The sequence below is a fragment of the Camelus ferus genome, chromosome 13, assembly GCF_009834535.1.
Source record: "Camelus ferus isolate YT-003-E chromosome 13, BCGSAC_Cfer_1.0, whole genome shotgun sequence".
NCBI classification, from domain to species: Eukaryota; Metazoa; Chordata; class Mammalia; order Artiodactyla; family Camelidae; genus Camelus; species Camelus ferus.
The window spans coordinates 44,135,323-44,151,596 of NC_045708.1; the positions used below are offsets into that span (position 1 = coordinate 44,135,323).

Sequence of the window (16,274 nt, forward strand, 5' to 3'; positions counted from 1 at the left end):
CCGGCTAGTAAAGTTCTCTCCTTCTTGGCAAGACCTCCCAAAAGAGAGTGCTGTGAAGATGGGATGAACTTAGCTGGCAGAGCTATTTTGCTCTTCCAGGAGGAGAGCCCAGAGCAGTTGGGACACCAACATTTAGAGGCTGAAAATGATGCCAACATCAGGCAACCAGTGAGCCAGAGAGAGAGCAGGTTCTTGATCTGACACTCGAATGGCGAGGTCAAACCACATCTATAGCTCTTGATGCTTCCAGACTCTTCAGTTACATAAACCAAATATTTTTGTTGTCTGAACCAACTGAGTTGTCTTTTCTGTCACTTCAATATAGGTAGTTCTAACTAGAAATTACTACGGATTTTTTTTCCCCCTAATAAAAGGGAGATTAAATTCTGAGCCCTTTTTCTGTTATCTTCAGTGATAGGTTTTTCAGGAAACATTTGAGGGGATCAGTGAACCTCTGAGGCTACCATCATCGCTCCTTATTTCCCCCATCAGCAGCACCCTATCCGTGGCTTCCTGCTTCTTCCTCTCCCTCACTCATAGGCTCCCTTGAGAAGAGATTCAAAGTTGGAGCCACACTTCATTTTTGTAAAATATTAAGACCTTAGAACACACCATGTTGGGAGGGGGCTAAGGTCTTTTTTATTTGTCTTCATATGAGTTTATAGCATTTCTTGGATCTGTGGCTTGAGATAATACATCACTTTTGGAAAATTTTCAGTCATAATTTCTTCAAATATTGCTTCAGCTCTAGTCTCTTCCTCCCATCCTTCTGTGACTTCACTACATGTATGTTGGATATTGTCACCATTTCCTGTATGTCTCTTACATACTCTTTTTTTGCATATTCCATTGTCTTTTCTTATTCATGCTTCAACCTGGATATTTCCTACTGAACAATATTCCAGTTCACTGATCCTCTCTTCAGCTGTGCCCAATCTCCTGTTGAACCCCTCTACTGAGTTTTTTTTAATTTAGTTTTTGTATTTTTTTAGTTCTAGCTATCCCATTTGGTTCCTTTTATAGATTCAAATTATTTGTTCAAAATTCTCCATCTTATCTATTTTCTTAAACGTATTAATTACAGTTATTTGAAAATCCATGCCCTGTTTTGTGTCATTCCTGATCATTTCTAATTGAATGCTGGACATTTTGTATGAATAATTATAGAGATTTTATAAGATGTTAACTTCTTCCACAGAGTGATTTTTCCTCCCTTCTGTCTAGTTGTGCGATTTGAATTCCAAATAATAGTTTTCAAAGAAATATTATTTCATACTTTATATAGTCTTCTAGTTGATTTTGCCAAGTCCATTCTATCCTTAGTCTAAATCAAAGATATTAAGTATTTATGTGACATTTAAAACAAGTTCACAGGATTTTTGTGATTCTAAATGTGATAATGTTCATAATATGAGACTATATATATATAAATGAATAATTTTAATCGGGTTATCATAGAATCTTTGAGGGAAAAAGGGCCCCAGGAATGAGAAAATTCATAATTCTGCACATCCAAAGTGACTAGCTGTCTTTAGTGTCTTATAATGCCCCCTTTTCCCTTTTATGACGCTTATCTGTGGGGCTAGAGAACAAGCAAATAAATGGCCCACGCAGTGCCCAAGAGCATTTAATAATCATAGTTCATCTTGATAGTAAAGTACAAATGGGAAAAGATCAAGACATTTTCTCAGTAAGCAACAGTCTATTACAACAATGCAACAATAGCACCCCACACTCCTGTTGCTCTGCAGAGCAGTAATATTGCCTGAAGTTTTTTTTGTTTGTTTGTTTGCCAGGCTCACAATCACTCTATGAGATCTTTGATTCTACTAATAGTACACCTTCTGCCCTAATGATGGTATTTTCTTCCTACAATTACTAATCTCTGGGTTACCCCATGGTCATGGGTTGAATTGTGTCCCCTAACACAGGTATCACTGAAACCTGTTAGTGTGACCTTGCTTGGAAACAAGGTCTTTTTACATGCAATCAAGGTAAGATGGTGTCATTCTGGATTAGGGTGGGCCTGAAATTGAATGAACAGTAGTGTCTTTGTATAAAAAAGGAGAGGGGAATTTAGAGGCAGAGACATAAAGAGACAGAGAGGGAAGAAGGCCACACGTGAAGACAAAAGAGATTGGAATTATGCAACCATAAGCCAAGGAAGGCCTGGGGCCACCAGAAACTGGAAGAGGCAAGAAAGGATTCCCTCCTAGAGTCTTGAGAGGGAACATGGCCCTCCCGACACTTTGATTTCAGACTTCTAGTTCCAGAAACATGAGAGAAGAAATGTCTGTTATTTTAAGCCACCTGGTTTATAGCACTTTGTTAGGCCAATGTCCTAGGGAAGTGGATACACTCACCGTCCTCTTTTGCTCTTTCAGTCTTCCAGTATTGATATAACCAATCCCTCAATCCCCTGCTATGAATTTCTTCTGTTTGAAATACCTAGTGAGGTTTCTGCTTTTCCACTGGAATGCAAACTGATATACTAACCCCCCTCAGACTCTCAGTACTTTGCATTCTGATCCAAAGAGTAATTGTTAAATGGTTGATGGATGGAGTAAATAGAGAAATTGCAACAACAGATTAATATGAATGCATATTTTTTCACCTGTCATAATTAGCACTTCCTAATTGCTAAATATTTTGCCCAATTCATCTTTATCATTTTACTTAATAATATGTCTTGGAAATCTTCCTGTACCAGGCCAGCATGTTATTTTACAACTGCACCGTTGATCAATTGAATATGATGTAATTTAATTAAATAGTCCTTGAAGGATCTTTTCATTGTTTACACTTTTAAAAACATGTACAAAAAATTGCATGTATATATATATGTGTATGTATGTGTGTGTGTGTGTGTATATATATATATATATATATATATATATAAATCTTGGAGAGTTTTTTGATGAGATATCAGTAGGATAACTACCTAGCTGTGGGATTCTTAGGTCTAATGGACTGTGCAACTGAAATTCTGATGCATGGTATCAGCTTCCTGTACAAGTGTGTTATATCTATCTTAAAGGGCTATCACTGAAGAATGCTTTATGATATAATACAACTTAGAGAATTATGCCTTTTTTGATCCAGCTGACCTAAAAGAATAGCCATTAAGGCAATCCTCACTTTTATTTTTTCTTCTTTGGAGAGCCATTTACATTTCTGGGAGCAATGAGATGAAACCCAACAAGGAAACCATCGGGGCTAAGCCATAGAGACAACGATAGCTCTCTCAGGAACAACATAACCAAACTCACCTATAGGCAAATCAGATGATAAATCAGAGGAAGCTCTGCTCAACAACTCAACGAAATTCCGCCATCTGTGCAAGAAAAGGAAACATAATATTGATGATCAATGTCGGAAACTCTGGAAGAATGTGTAACAAAGCTTAAAGTTTGTATGGACAGTGGTGTTAAAGGTATCTTTGATGCCTGTATCATTCAGGACACAATGAAGGAAACAGAAACTACATTAGGTGTCTCTACTAGAAATGGCTTTAATATAGGAAATCAGGTGCCCACAAAATTAAGGCAGGAGTAGTAGAATGGAGGTCAGTGTTTGCTGCTAGACTAAGGGCTAGGCCTCAGCAGATAGTCTGGCATCCAGGGAACCACAGGAAACTCTGGCTGACGTCTCAGTTGCCCCCGACCTTGAGTTTGGCAACTAGGCAGTGCAAAGTGCATTCTGGCCACTGGAAAAACTGATGCCTGCCAGGGTCTGAAGTTGCTACTGCTGTAGGAAAATAATAAATACTTAAAATATCACTGCCCTTCTCCCCATTCTTCCTGTCATTCAAATCTCCTGCAATTGCCTCTCAATGATGGAAATTAAATCAATTCCAAAATACTTCCCATACTTGGGAAGGCCGAAAAGAGCATTTCCAAAACTCCTTGGGAAGTATTGCAACACAGGAAAGAACAGAAGGGGATAGAAATAGGTGCTGAGTGCAAACAGACAATATTTAGTGAACTCCCCAAGCAGAAATTTCATTGAGCAACATGTGGGCATGTGACAATCGGGAGCTATTTAAAACTTACAAGTAGTTTAAAAACACTTTGGTAGTGAAAATCACTTATATTTGCTTGCTCAGCATCCACTCTCCACTTATATATAGATACGTTTCTCTGGGGAATGGGCTGCAGTCAATGTCCCATGTCCTCTCCTCGCCAATGTTGTGACCCACCTTGTCTAAGAAATCTCAGTCTATCTATCACTTTCCCCATCCATCCCTTCCTCCCTTCTTCCCTCTCTCCCGCTCTCTCTCTCTCTCTCTCTGTTTCTCTCATTAATTTTTGGTTCTGGTGCTTCCTCAAGTTTCATTTTCCCCTAACTTTGTGTGTAACTCCATATCCTTTCAAAATATTTCTTTTTGCTTAAGTTAGCCAAAGGCAGTTTCTATTGTTAGCAACCAATTTGCAACTGATAAGAATTTTTATCACCTCTTTGCCCATTAGGAGTCAAGAAAATATAAAGATCCAGTTGTGAGTCTACATCCTGGGTTTTCTACTAGAATTTTAATGTCATGTGATTTTATTCTCTTTAAATGAAAACAATTCATTAGATATGTTAACTAGTTTGTTTTGCTTATAACTCATAAATCTTTTCCTATACGTCAAATCAGAAGAATTCTTTGGCCAGCATAGAAAATGTGACCTCCAGAGCTTCATGTTACTTTGGGGACAAGAATAGATAAGGCACAGGCATGCAGAGTCACAAGCTGATGGCTATATCAGCTGCTGAAGGGCTAGGCAGGGAAAAGAAAGTTGAAGTAGCACTCTTAAGAAATATTAATAAGCATACAAAGATCTGATAGTTGCACAGATCTGGAAATGAACTGCAGTAGAAGTATCTCCTGTCTTTTGCGTTTCCTGCAACTCCCTCCTCTTAGGAGGGTCAGGTTCACGGCTACAGCATCTTCTGATCCATTGAACAACAATGACAACAACCACCCAGAAGCAAGAGCATGGATCCACTGATACTTCCACATCGCATAACATTTATTTTTTCAGAGCTGTTAGAAGTTATCAAATGTGCAATAAGGGATCTGGACAAAATGGCGTCAGAAAGTCTCCTCCCACTTCTTGAATGTTTGCTGATAGGCAGGGAAAGAAATTGCAGGAAATTTTTCTAAGTATTGAACTTGGGTATTTCCTGATGACCAATGACATCCTTAAGATCCTTCTAATATCATGTTTTCTTCCTTACATATTTTTTACATTACTCTAGGAACTTTTAGAAACATTGACAACTTAAATGTGAGAATGGGTTATTGTTGCCATAACAGACACTATAATTCTAATCACAGAAGCAGGTGCCAAACTCCCCATGTTGAGTGAGGGAGGTCAAGACTGGAGAACGAGGTCTGTGAGCCTAGATTCTGGCAGGTTCTGAGTTCAAATTCTAACTTCAACCAAATTGGTTAAATTAAAATGGCCTTTAGCAAGTGTTCTGGGTCCTTTGCGTGCATTCTCTCATATAAATGAGAAAAACAAGTCATCCTGTGAGACAAGTAATGACTCGCCCAAGGCCACACGGATCAATGGGGCAGCCAGGATTTAACCCCTGACTGTCTGATCCAAGTCCTGCGCCGCTGTACTCCACGGCCTCACACATGGATGCAGTGTAACTTGGTTTCAGCTACATTTTCCCCTCTTTGGAATTCCCTGAACTTGGCTCCAGTGTCTTCTGATATTTATTATTGCAGAAGTTTGAGGTCAGTCTGATTTGGGTTCATTTATCATTGTTTTCTTTCCCTTTGTTTGCTTAGATTTAGTTTTATTTTGTTTTGACCTGCATCCTTAAATGATTTTCTTCGTCTCTGTAACACAGCAGTTTTGTCAGGCTAGACATAAGTACATGTTCTTCTTAATTTATCTTAGACCACAGTGAAGCTTTTCAGTCTGTACACAGAGGTTTTTGTTTTTTTGTTTTTTTATTTTTTCTTTTTTCCCACATCTGCAAAGTTTGTTTAGTTGTGGCTTTTGGTTTTGCTTCTTGTCCAGTTCTTCTGTTTCTCATTCCACCGTGCCAAGGCCGCTTACGCTCAGTCTCCGTTCTTATTCTTCTATCTCTACTATCCTTTCTTCTTTTCTTCTCTGTCCTTTTTCTCTAGATTTTGTGAAAACTGCTCGAGTTTGACATTCTGCACTAGATTTTCTCTAGTTTTAATTTTGCTATTTATTGATTTCTGATTACCTTTTTGGGGGGTAGTAAACAATTGTTTATTAAAACATAGCCACAGTCATTTGTCACACACAGTTTTTGGCTTCTTTCTGGGTATAATGTCATAGTTGAGTAGTTGCAACAGACTACAGACTCACAAAGCCTAAAATATTTATTATCTGACACTTCATAGAAAATGACCTAAACATTTAAAATAAATGTCTTAATACCATTAAGTATCTAGCAATATTCAGATTTCCTTGATTGTCTCATAATTTTAAAATTGAGATACAATTGACATATAAAATCTTAGTTTCAGCTGTACAACATGATTCTATACGTCCCTGTATTGCAAAACGATCACAATTAAGTCTAGTTAACATTTATCACCAAACATAGTTGCAATCCTGTTTACTTCTTTCTGCTGTGAAAATTTCAGTTTCCCTGAAACTATCCATACTTCACCAAGTTCCTTTTAATTTCTTCTGTTCATTTTAATAATTTCCTTTTAATAGCTTTTTAATCTCATTATGCTTATTACTTTCCAACTCATTCCAATAGAGACATGGCTCCTTACATTCTATAGAGAACACCAATGGCTTTCTAAATGTTTTCCAGCTTCTACAGTAAATCGTTTTTAAAAGTTTGTTGTTATTTGGAGTCTGCAAGATCGTGATTACTGCTCCATGTTGCACAGTATTTTTTAAAATTAGGCCTCCTACGTTGGGGTTTTCTCTTTATTCAGTATCAGATGAGGAACTGTTTACGTTCAGCACAACCCAACAGAACTGCATAGATTCCCCTTGGCCCTACTCCCTGCTCATTCAGTGCCTCAGTCAAGGGGTGAGTGACAACTTCCACCAATGCCTGGTGCTTCTCAGCCCCCTCAGTTAGGACCACCTCAAGGTGAGACCTTTTCACCACACCTGCTGGGTATCAGACACTACATTGGTGTAGTGTGCCACAATGAGTACACTCGCTGGCCTGAAACAAACAGACTGACAGATGTTTCTCCAGCAAAGATGGGTTTACTCAGGATCAGCAGAGAATGGCAATTTGTGGTCTGCAACCATGGTGAGCCATATGCTAGTCCCTGTACAGCAAGGGAAAGAGGACATTTTTAATAGGGAGGAAAAGGGAATCGGGACGGCTAGAGTAAACAAAGGGTCTATGGGACACTTGCCAGGGAACAGGAGGAGTCTTTCTTCTTCCTGTTGGGTTTTGCTGTCATCACAGGGCATAGGAGCTCCCTCTTCTGGTCTCCTAACTCTACTTAATTGAGATTTCTGTTTATTAATTTTTTACATTCTCCTCAGCATATGCAAATACCAGGGACCTCCTCTTTCTGCTCGAAACCAAGTGACTTTACATTTCCAGGAATTACATTACACCAGAATCAAACACTGCAGCCAGGTTTAGCCATTCCTGCCTTCTTCACCCCAACTTTCTGCTCTGTTATTCCTGGGATCTGTGCTCTCTGCATTGGTATAGAAAAGCAGTGTGTGGGCAAATGTGTGGGTGTGTAATCTTGGGTAAAGGAAGGAGAGAAAGGAACAGTACTCAGTACTCAAGAAAGTAGCACCTTGTGTCCTGCTCTGGTTGGATAAGACTTGGGCCTCCAAGTCAAGCAGAAGGCTGTGGTGAAGGGACAAAATATCTTCCGTTTTCTGCACTTCTTCTAAGTAGGCAGGGCAAAGCCTGGAGAGCTGACTCATTCATGTTCCCAGATTCTGTTTATAGTTAGTGGAGATTCTTTCTAGATTCTGACACTGGAGTGCCAATAGGTTTTTGCCTCTGGTGTGTTTTTCTGCCTCTTCATTTGTTCATTGGAATTTTAATAAAGGGTTTTTAAGCAGGTGAAATCTTATACAAAAAGGTCATATCTATTAATACAAAACAAAATAAAAGTTCAAACACATCCAAAACAGAACATGGGGGCTATTTCATGGAAACAGTCTTGTAATCTTGATGAAGTAAGTTACAAGGTGACAGGTTCCACTATGAGCTTCATACAGGCTTAAAGGAAAGGTGTGCTGGTGTTTACTTCTTAAGCCCATCACCATTCTCTACCTTGTGAAATGTGTGCTCTGGTCATAACAAACAGTTTGCAGCTCTCCAAACTTGCTCTGCTTTTGCTTGCTTATAAAAAATATTTTTTTTATTGAAGTATCATTGATTTATAATGTTGTGTTAGTACCTGGTGTACAGCATAGTGATTCACTTATACATACCTACATATTTTTTCACTATAAGTTATTGAGTATAGTTCTCTGTGCTACACAGTAGGGTCTGGTTGTTTATCCATTTTATCTATAGTAGTTTTTAATCTACTAATCCCAAACCCCCAGTATATCCTCCCCCCTTTCTCCTTAGGTAACCACACATTTATTTTCTGTGTCTGTAATACTCTTTCTGTTTTGTAAATAAGTTCCTTTGAAGCATTTTTTTTTATTATTCCATGTATATCATATGATACTTGTCTTTGAGTTTCTTCACCTAGTGTGATATCTCTAGGCCCATCCATCGCTTGCTTTTTTGTCCTGGCACCCACTGCTCCTTCTGCCTCTGAAATGCTCTTGCCGTCTCTCATCTGGTTGGCTCCTACAAGTCCCACCAAGCTCTGCCGAGACACGGCACTGAAGACTGCTGAAGAGCCAGCTCTGTTAAGACTGCTAGAATCATAGGTTAAGTCCCATGACTTGAAACGTTTAACCATTAGAGCCATTCCCTTGGGGATCCTGTTACCTACCGTTCCAGCTGAGGGGCACAGAAGCTGCTGGGAAGGGGAGGCAGGTGGGCAGCAGCCACAGAGGAGGCTGTTCGCCTTCAGGGTCTGTCCGGTGTGCTCGGGCTGCTATAACAACTCACCGCAGACTGGGTGGCTTAACCAACGGAAGCGTATTGTCTCACGATGACGGAGGCTGGAAGTCCAAGATCAAGACATCAGTAGGTCTAGCTTCTTCTGAGGCTTTTCCTTGGCGTGCAGATGGCCCCCTTCTCACTGTGTCCCCACACCACGGTCTTTTCTCTGTGTGAGCCCACCCTTGCTGACTCTGTGTCCAGATTTCCTCCTCTTATAAGGATACCAGTCAGACTGGATTAGGGCTCACTCTGATAGACTCGTCTTAACTTAACCATCCCTTTAAAGATCTTATCTTCAAATATATGGTCTGAGGGCCTAGGGTGAGGGCTTCAACTTACAAATGGGAGGGGGATAAATTCAGCCCACACTAGGAACAAAGATTTAAAGAACCCCAACTGGGAACAATTTACTTTAGGTCTCTGAACTTCAGTTTACTCATCTGTGAAGTGGATATAAAACATGTTAATTCATGGGACTGTTTGGATTATGAAATGAGATGAGCCATGTAGCCCCATGCCTGGACATATTAGGTGCACATGCATCAATCCTTATGCCCTCGAGTCGGGAGCTCATTTTTCACAGCATTTAACTCAGCTGTTGGGATGTTCATCCAACTGCATCTTCCTTTGCTTTCACCTTCTTAATCATGTAGCCTAAACTGTCCTCTTCTTGCCTTCCAGTTTACTGTGAGAAGCAAGCCCTTCCCTGATACACAGGCAATAACCTCTCTAATCCAGATGAAAGGATTCTTTTTCCATTTGACAGATGGAAAATTACAATTCAGAGAAATCAGTTACTTGCCCCCCTTCTCAATGCAACCGCATTTTAGTGCCGGAATTTCCATCTAGGCCCATGTGATTCTAGTTCTCCTGCTGCTCCTCTGCACGGATCGGGGCTTGAAGGGGTAGTGGAGGTGTTAAACTTGTGAGGGGAGGCTGCCTGCAAGCCCCGGACATCTTTGGATCATACTTGCCCCGGAACATTTGTGTTTGTGTCCTGCACCTCTCCTGGATCCTAGGGCAGGAGGTTACTGAGCTTCTTAAACCCAGAACTGTGCTCAGCATCAAGCCCAAGGGTGGACAGTTTCCCTGAAGCCCCTGTGCCTAGTCACTATTCTAGAAGTCTTTAAGTTTCACTGGACTTGTAGAAGAGCTGGTACAGTGTATTGAAAGACAGCACCTCGAAGCTACAGAGCCTGCACTTGGCCTAACCTTACTGATGGATTCATTTATCAGTGACATGCTGGTTTTAGCCTCTGTGAGTCTCAACTTCCTCATCTGAAGAATAATAGTACCTATCTCACGGGATATGTGCAAGGTTTAAAAGACTTAATATTTATAAAGCACTTAGAACATTGCCTAGAATATAGCTAGCACTATATAACTATTGGCTAATAATAATAATAATAATAACTTTATTAGCAATATATTATTATTATTGTTATTGTTGTTGTTGTTGTTGTTATTATTATTATTATTATTATTATTATTATTATTATTATTATTATTCTCACCCCATATGAATTACGGGATCTGGAAGCAAAGATTGGAATTAATGAACTCTTCAAAGCTACATCTGGTTTCCAAGACCCAACCAAGGGGCAGATCCACACCACGTCCCTAATGGCTCACTGCCTAACAATTTACCTATTCCCATTAAAAAGTGATTGCTGAATCAGACACCTCATGTTTCCCTTATCTCCTAAAATCCTCTGGTTGTTCCTGGATTATCAAACCAGTCCTTTTCAACCTAATTGCACTCTCAACAGTGGGCCAGATGTGTATGGTAAGTTCTACTCATGGCTGTGTCAATTACACCACTCTATTTATGAAGCTTCCATTGCAGCTTCATTCTTTATCCCCTCCCCCAACACAATTTGGCTTGTGAGCCTATGTTTTAAACTGGGTTTGAAGCATTTAATTTTGCCAATACAATTTTAGAGTATTAGTTTGCCTCCTGTTCTCTCTCTGCCCTCCTTAATTACCATTTATTGCTAAGTCACACAGAAACATTAAATGCTAATTCTGACTTACGTGTTTCTGGCCAAGAACTGGGATAATAATTTCCATCCAACACAACCCGAACTCATTTTACATAAGGGTGATTCAGAGTAGAGATTTGAAATTGTAATCAAGTCTTTCTCAAAATCGCCTTACCCTGGCAGTCATTCACTAATGTCTCTGCTAATTGGTAGGCAAATGGCAAAAAACAAAATCTCCATGTTAAAACACACACACACACACACACACACACAAACACACACAGACACAAAACAACGTTGCAGCAGCGTTCTCAAAATTGCTCCTCTCATCTGCTCTTGCAACGTGACAGTTTAAGAAAAGAACACAACTCATTTTATTTGGTTAGATGGGGCTAATCCCACAAACCATAATCCCTCCTGATGTTTTATTGATTCTAAAGGGCATTTAATCAGGAAGCAGCTCAACACTAGAATCCTGCTAATTAAGCAGCCACATTCCAAATGGGTTCCCAATTGAACAGCAGATTAATGGACAGTATGTACTAAAATAATGATTCGTGCATTCAGCTTCTAAAATGTGTGTCTAAATTGCATCTTTAATCTCTTAAGGATATAGGTTTGCATACAAAGACCTTAACGGAATGGATTTAATTCAACAGAAGAAGCTTTAGCCAATGACTGTTTAAGGATGAAACAGGTTTATCACTTACAAATGCAATTCTTCATTGGTCTCATGGTTTTGATGTCCTTGAACATTCAAAGGTCAAAGACAGGTGAATAAAAAAATCAGAGTATTTCTCGGAGATATGCATAAGATAGTGTGAAACTGAGAATACTGATGTAACTATAGGTTCCTTAAATTCATATGCTCCCCAATCCCTCTTCTTATTCTCATGTCTCTGATTCCCAGAATCTTGGTTCTGGACCCCAACTTCTAATTAAGTATACTCTGTACCAGGTATAATGTGAACTTTGATACTTGCATCTTCTGCCTTTATACTGGTACCTTTAGGGGACTCTCTGTTTTAGCATATTGATTTTCTATTTGACTCTTGGCCCACTTTTTGCTTTTGCTGTCTAACCACCCGCCCTCACTCTCACCCAAAGCCCCCCAAGATTTTAGAGAAGGGAAACTCCCATGTCCAAATCTGGTCCAGTGGAAATTCACAAGCCAGGCTCAACCTCCTATCATCACTTATTTGTCACTTGATATTCCCAACCTTTATCCTTCTTTGTGTTTCTGTATTGTTCTTATCACCGTGTGATATGGCACATATTCTAGCTTGTTTATTATTTCTCTTCCCCAGTAGAATACAAGCTTCATGAAGAAAGGGGCTTTGTTTTATTCATATCTGTATTCCCAATGACTAAAATAGTTATTGGTATATAGTAGGCACTCAGCAAATATTTGTTAAATGAATGAATAAGTAGATTAATCTAGTATTTACTGTGTACCTACCATGTGCCAAGCACTGGCTCACAAAACATTGGAATATAATGTGTCATGACACTTGCAGCATGGAGATCACTATCTAGACATTAAATAAACAAATCACACGAATAAATACATAATTACAAATAGTGATAATTGATAGGGAAGAACATTACTGAATACTAAGAGAGAATACAGCACAAGGAACGTGATTTTGATGAGATGGTTAGGGAGAGCCTTCTTCAATGTGACCATGAGCTAAGGATTAGGCAGAATCATGTATCTGCGTCCCTAAGAATATTTTGAGGCTTTATTCTTCCCCTAGTTCAGTTCAATTCCATAGATATTTATCGAATACCTAGTATGTGCCAGGCGCTGGTCTGGACACTTGAGATATATCAATAAAGAAAACAAAGATTCTGCCTGCTCTATAGTTAATCAGAGATAGACAGATAACAACAATAAACATCATACACCAGCAAATTACTTAATATATCAAAAGTTTATAAATGTATAGAAGGAAGAAAAAGGAAAGCAGGTTAAGGGGGAGAACATGTGAGGGGATTACAACATTAAGTAGAGTGTTCGGTGTAAGCCTCATAGACAAGGTGGCATTTGAGCAAAAACTTAAAGATGGCGAAGGAGTTAGCATGAAGACGTTTGGGGAAGGACCATTCTGGGTTGGGGAATCATTTAGAAGGTAGGTGCTAAAGTGGATGTGTGCCTGGTGTGCTTTAGGACGTCAGGGAACACAGTGTGGCTAGAACAGGAGTTGTAGATGGAGCCAGAAAAGTGATGGAGGCAGATCATGTAGGACCCTTTAGAAGGACTTTGACTTTTTTTTTTCCTTTAAGTGAAATAAGATGCTTTTGCAGTGTTATGAGCAGAACAACAGCATTAACTTTTTTAGGCTTTGATAGATCACTGTAGCTGCTATACTGAGGATAAACTAGGGACAAGGAAGAAGCAGAATTCAGTTAGGAGGCTATTATAGTAATCCAGGAGAAAGACCATGGTAGCCTGGATGGGTGTAGTTAAGTAACAATAAAGGTGGTGGGAAGGGACCAGATTCTGGACATATTCTCAAGACAGAGTTGATTTACTAATGGATTACTGTTGGATTGGATATGAAATGCAAGAAAAAGAAAAAAGACAAAAGATTACTGGTATGTTGTGTTTTGATTTTAAATAAATTTAATTAAAAATATTGTCTAATTTCCCCTGTGATTTCTTCTTTGACCATTGGTTATTTATAGGTGTATTGTTTAGTTTCATGATGTTTGGAGAATCCACGGTTTTATTTTTTTTTTTTTAATTTTTGACTTCTAATTCAATTACTTTACGGTTAACTGAGACTTGTTTTAGGCTCAGAATAGAGTTTATCCTTTAAATATTTCATGTATGCTTACAAGGAATCTGTGTTCTGCTGTTGTGTGGAGTATGGTTGCCACTTACATTAAGTTAGTTGATAATATAGTCTGTCTTCTATATTCTTACTCATTTTCTGTCTACTGGTTTTATCAAATACTGACAGAAATATGTTGAATTCTCCAACTATAACTGTGAATTCATTTCTCCTTCTGGTTTTACGTTTTTACTCCAAGTAACTTGGAGCTATATTATTAAGGACATGAACATGTATGTTTGTATGTCTTCTTGATGAATTGAATTTTTGGCAATGCCCCTTGATTTAAAATCTACTTTGTCTGACTTTAATGTAACCACTCCAGCTTTCTTTTCATTAGAGTTAGTATGGTCTATCTTTTCCACTGTTTTATTTTTAGTGTGTCTATCTTTATATTTTAAAGGGGTTCATTTCAGACAACATTTAGTTGGATCTTGCTTTTCAATGAAATCTGAAAACTCTGTGAAATATGTCCCAGGTAATTGGATAGGGATTGCATTAAATCTGTAGATTGCCTTGGGCAGTGTGACCATTTCAACAATATTGATTCTTCCAATCCAAAAGCATGGGATATCTTTCCATTTTTTAAAGTCTTCTTTAATTTCCTTCAACAATGGTTTATAGTTTTCTGTGTATAATTCTTTCACCTCCTTGGTTAGATTTATTTCTAGGTATTTTATTACTTTGGGTGCTATATTAAAGGGGATTGTTTCTTTACTTTCTTTTTCTGTTGACTCATTGTTAGCGTAAAGAAATGCAACTGATTTTTGAACGTTAATCTTGTAACCTGCTACCTTGCTGAATTCTTCGATCAGCTATAGTAGTTTTTGTGTGGACCTTTTAGAGTATTCTATATATAGTAACATGTCATTGGCATATAGTGACACTTTTGCCTCTTCTTTTCCAATTTGGATCCCTTTTATTTCTCTCTCTTGCGTGATTGCTGTGGCTAGGACTTCCAAGACTATGTTGAATAGGAGTGGTGATAGTGGGCATCCTTGTCTTGTCCCAGATTTGAGTGGGAAGCTTTTGAGTGTTTCACCGTTGAGTACTATGCTGGCTGTAGGTTTGTCATATATAGCTTTTATTATGTTGAGATATGTTCCCTCTGTACCCACTTTGGTGAGAGTTTTTATCATAAATGGGTGTTGAATTTTATCAAATGCTTTTTTTGCATCTATTGAGATGATCATGTAGTTTTTGTCCTTTCCCTTGCTGATGTGATGTATTAAATTGATTGATTTGCATATGTTGAACCACCCTTGTGTCCCTGGGATGAGCCCCACTTGGTCATGATGTCTAATCTTTTTTATGTGTTGTTGGATTCCATTTGCTAATATTTTGGTGAGGATTTGGCATCTATGAAAATTGCTGCCTTTTAATTGGTACATTTGAATCATTAATACCTACTGTAATTATTGATATGGTTGGGTTTAAATTTATCATCTTTATTTATATTTACTTTCAATTTGTTCTATTTCTTGTTTTCTTTTCCCTCTTTTTCATCTATTCTTAGTATTTACATGTGATTATGCTCCCTCATAATTGTCTCTATTAGTATTTCAATACTGACACATTCTTTGTTCAAACAAAATTATACTCCTTAGCTAATAGTATAAGAACCTTTTTACAGTACACTTTCAGTCTTCACAGAAAGACTCAAAGGCAACTCTGTGGAAATCTCCAGAAGGAATCCTCTGGGGATCTCTCCTCTCTGCTACTTTGCACTGGGCATCCCAGCCTTCATGGCTTTCCTGCACTTCATGCTCTATCCCTTTAGCTTGGGGAGAATGCCGGTTTCAGTTTGGATTCCCTCTTCTTACCTCACTTCCTTCTTCTGGGAATCACTCTTCTGTGCTGCCTGATGTCCAAAGTCTGAAAAGTATTGCTTCATCTATTTCGTCCTATTTGTTAGTTGTTTAAGGTGGAATGGCAAATCTGTTTCTTGATAGTCTATAATGGCTGGAAGTGGAAATCTACTGCTTTTGTTTTTCTATGGTCAAGAAGACCTTTGGTCTTAATATAAGCAGACATTTCTTAATTTTTTCTTTAGCTGATAAAAATGATGGCTTCAGACATAAAATTTCTATCCTAAAGACAGATCTCTGTGTTTGATATTCTAATAAAAAACTGTGTGAATAAAAAAATCAACTTACTTTATTTCACCGTGGTGGCCCAAATCTTCATGGTTAAGCAATGTTTCCAGAAGACTCAAAGTCAGATGTAACCCATGTTTCCCACATATAGCCTTGACCTGCAGATAAGGCAATATTTGAAATTTCAATATAACAAAATGAAGGTTTGAATTTCCCTCCCATAATTAGAACTTTTATGAATTTGACTAAGAGTTAATAACCAAGAGTGCATTATACCCTTAGGATAGCATTCAGGACAAGAATGTCCACCTGAGTGCTTG

At 38.5% G+C, this 16,274-nt stretch overlaps 1 protein-coding gene and 1 long non-coding RNA gene across 2 annotated transcripts in view; both read right to left on the reverse strand.

Moving 5' to 3' along the window:
* The window catches only part of C13H1orf87 (chromosome 13 C1orf87 homolog), a 64,615-nt gene that overhangs the window by 13,521 nt on the left and 34,820 nt on the right, over positions 1–16,274 (reverse strand). Inside the window, 2 exon segments of the mRNA XM_032494419.1 lie at positions 3,270–3,334; positions 16,015–16,112. Of these exon segments, the coding sequence (XP_032350310.1) occupies positions 3,270–3,334; positions 16,015–16,112 (163 nt within the window).
* On the reverse strand, positions 7,475–14,472 carry LOC116668032. The gene is made up of 3 exons (XR_004325078.1): positions 14,318–14,472; positions 13,810–13,819; positions 7,475–7,485 (listed from the first exon to the last, which is right to left on the reverse strand). It is a non-coding gene; the product is annotated as an uncharacterized LOC116668032 (long non-coding RNA).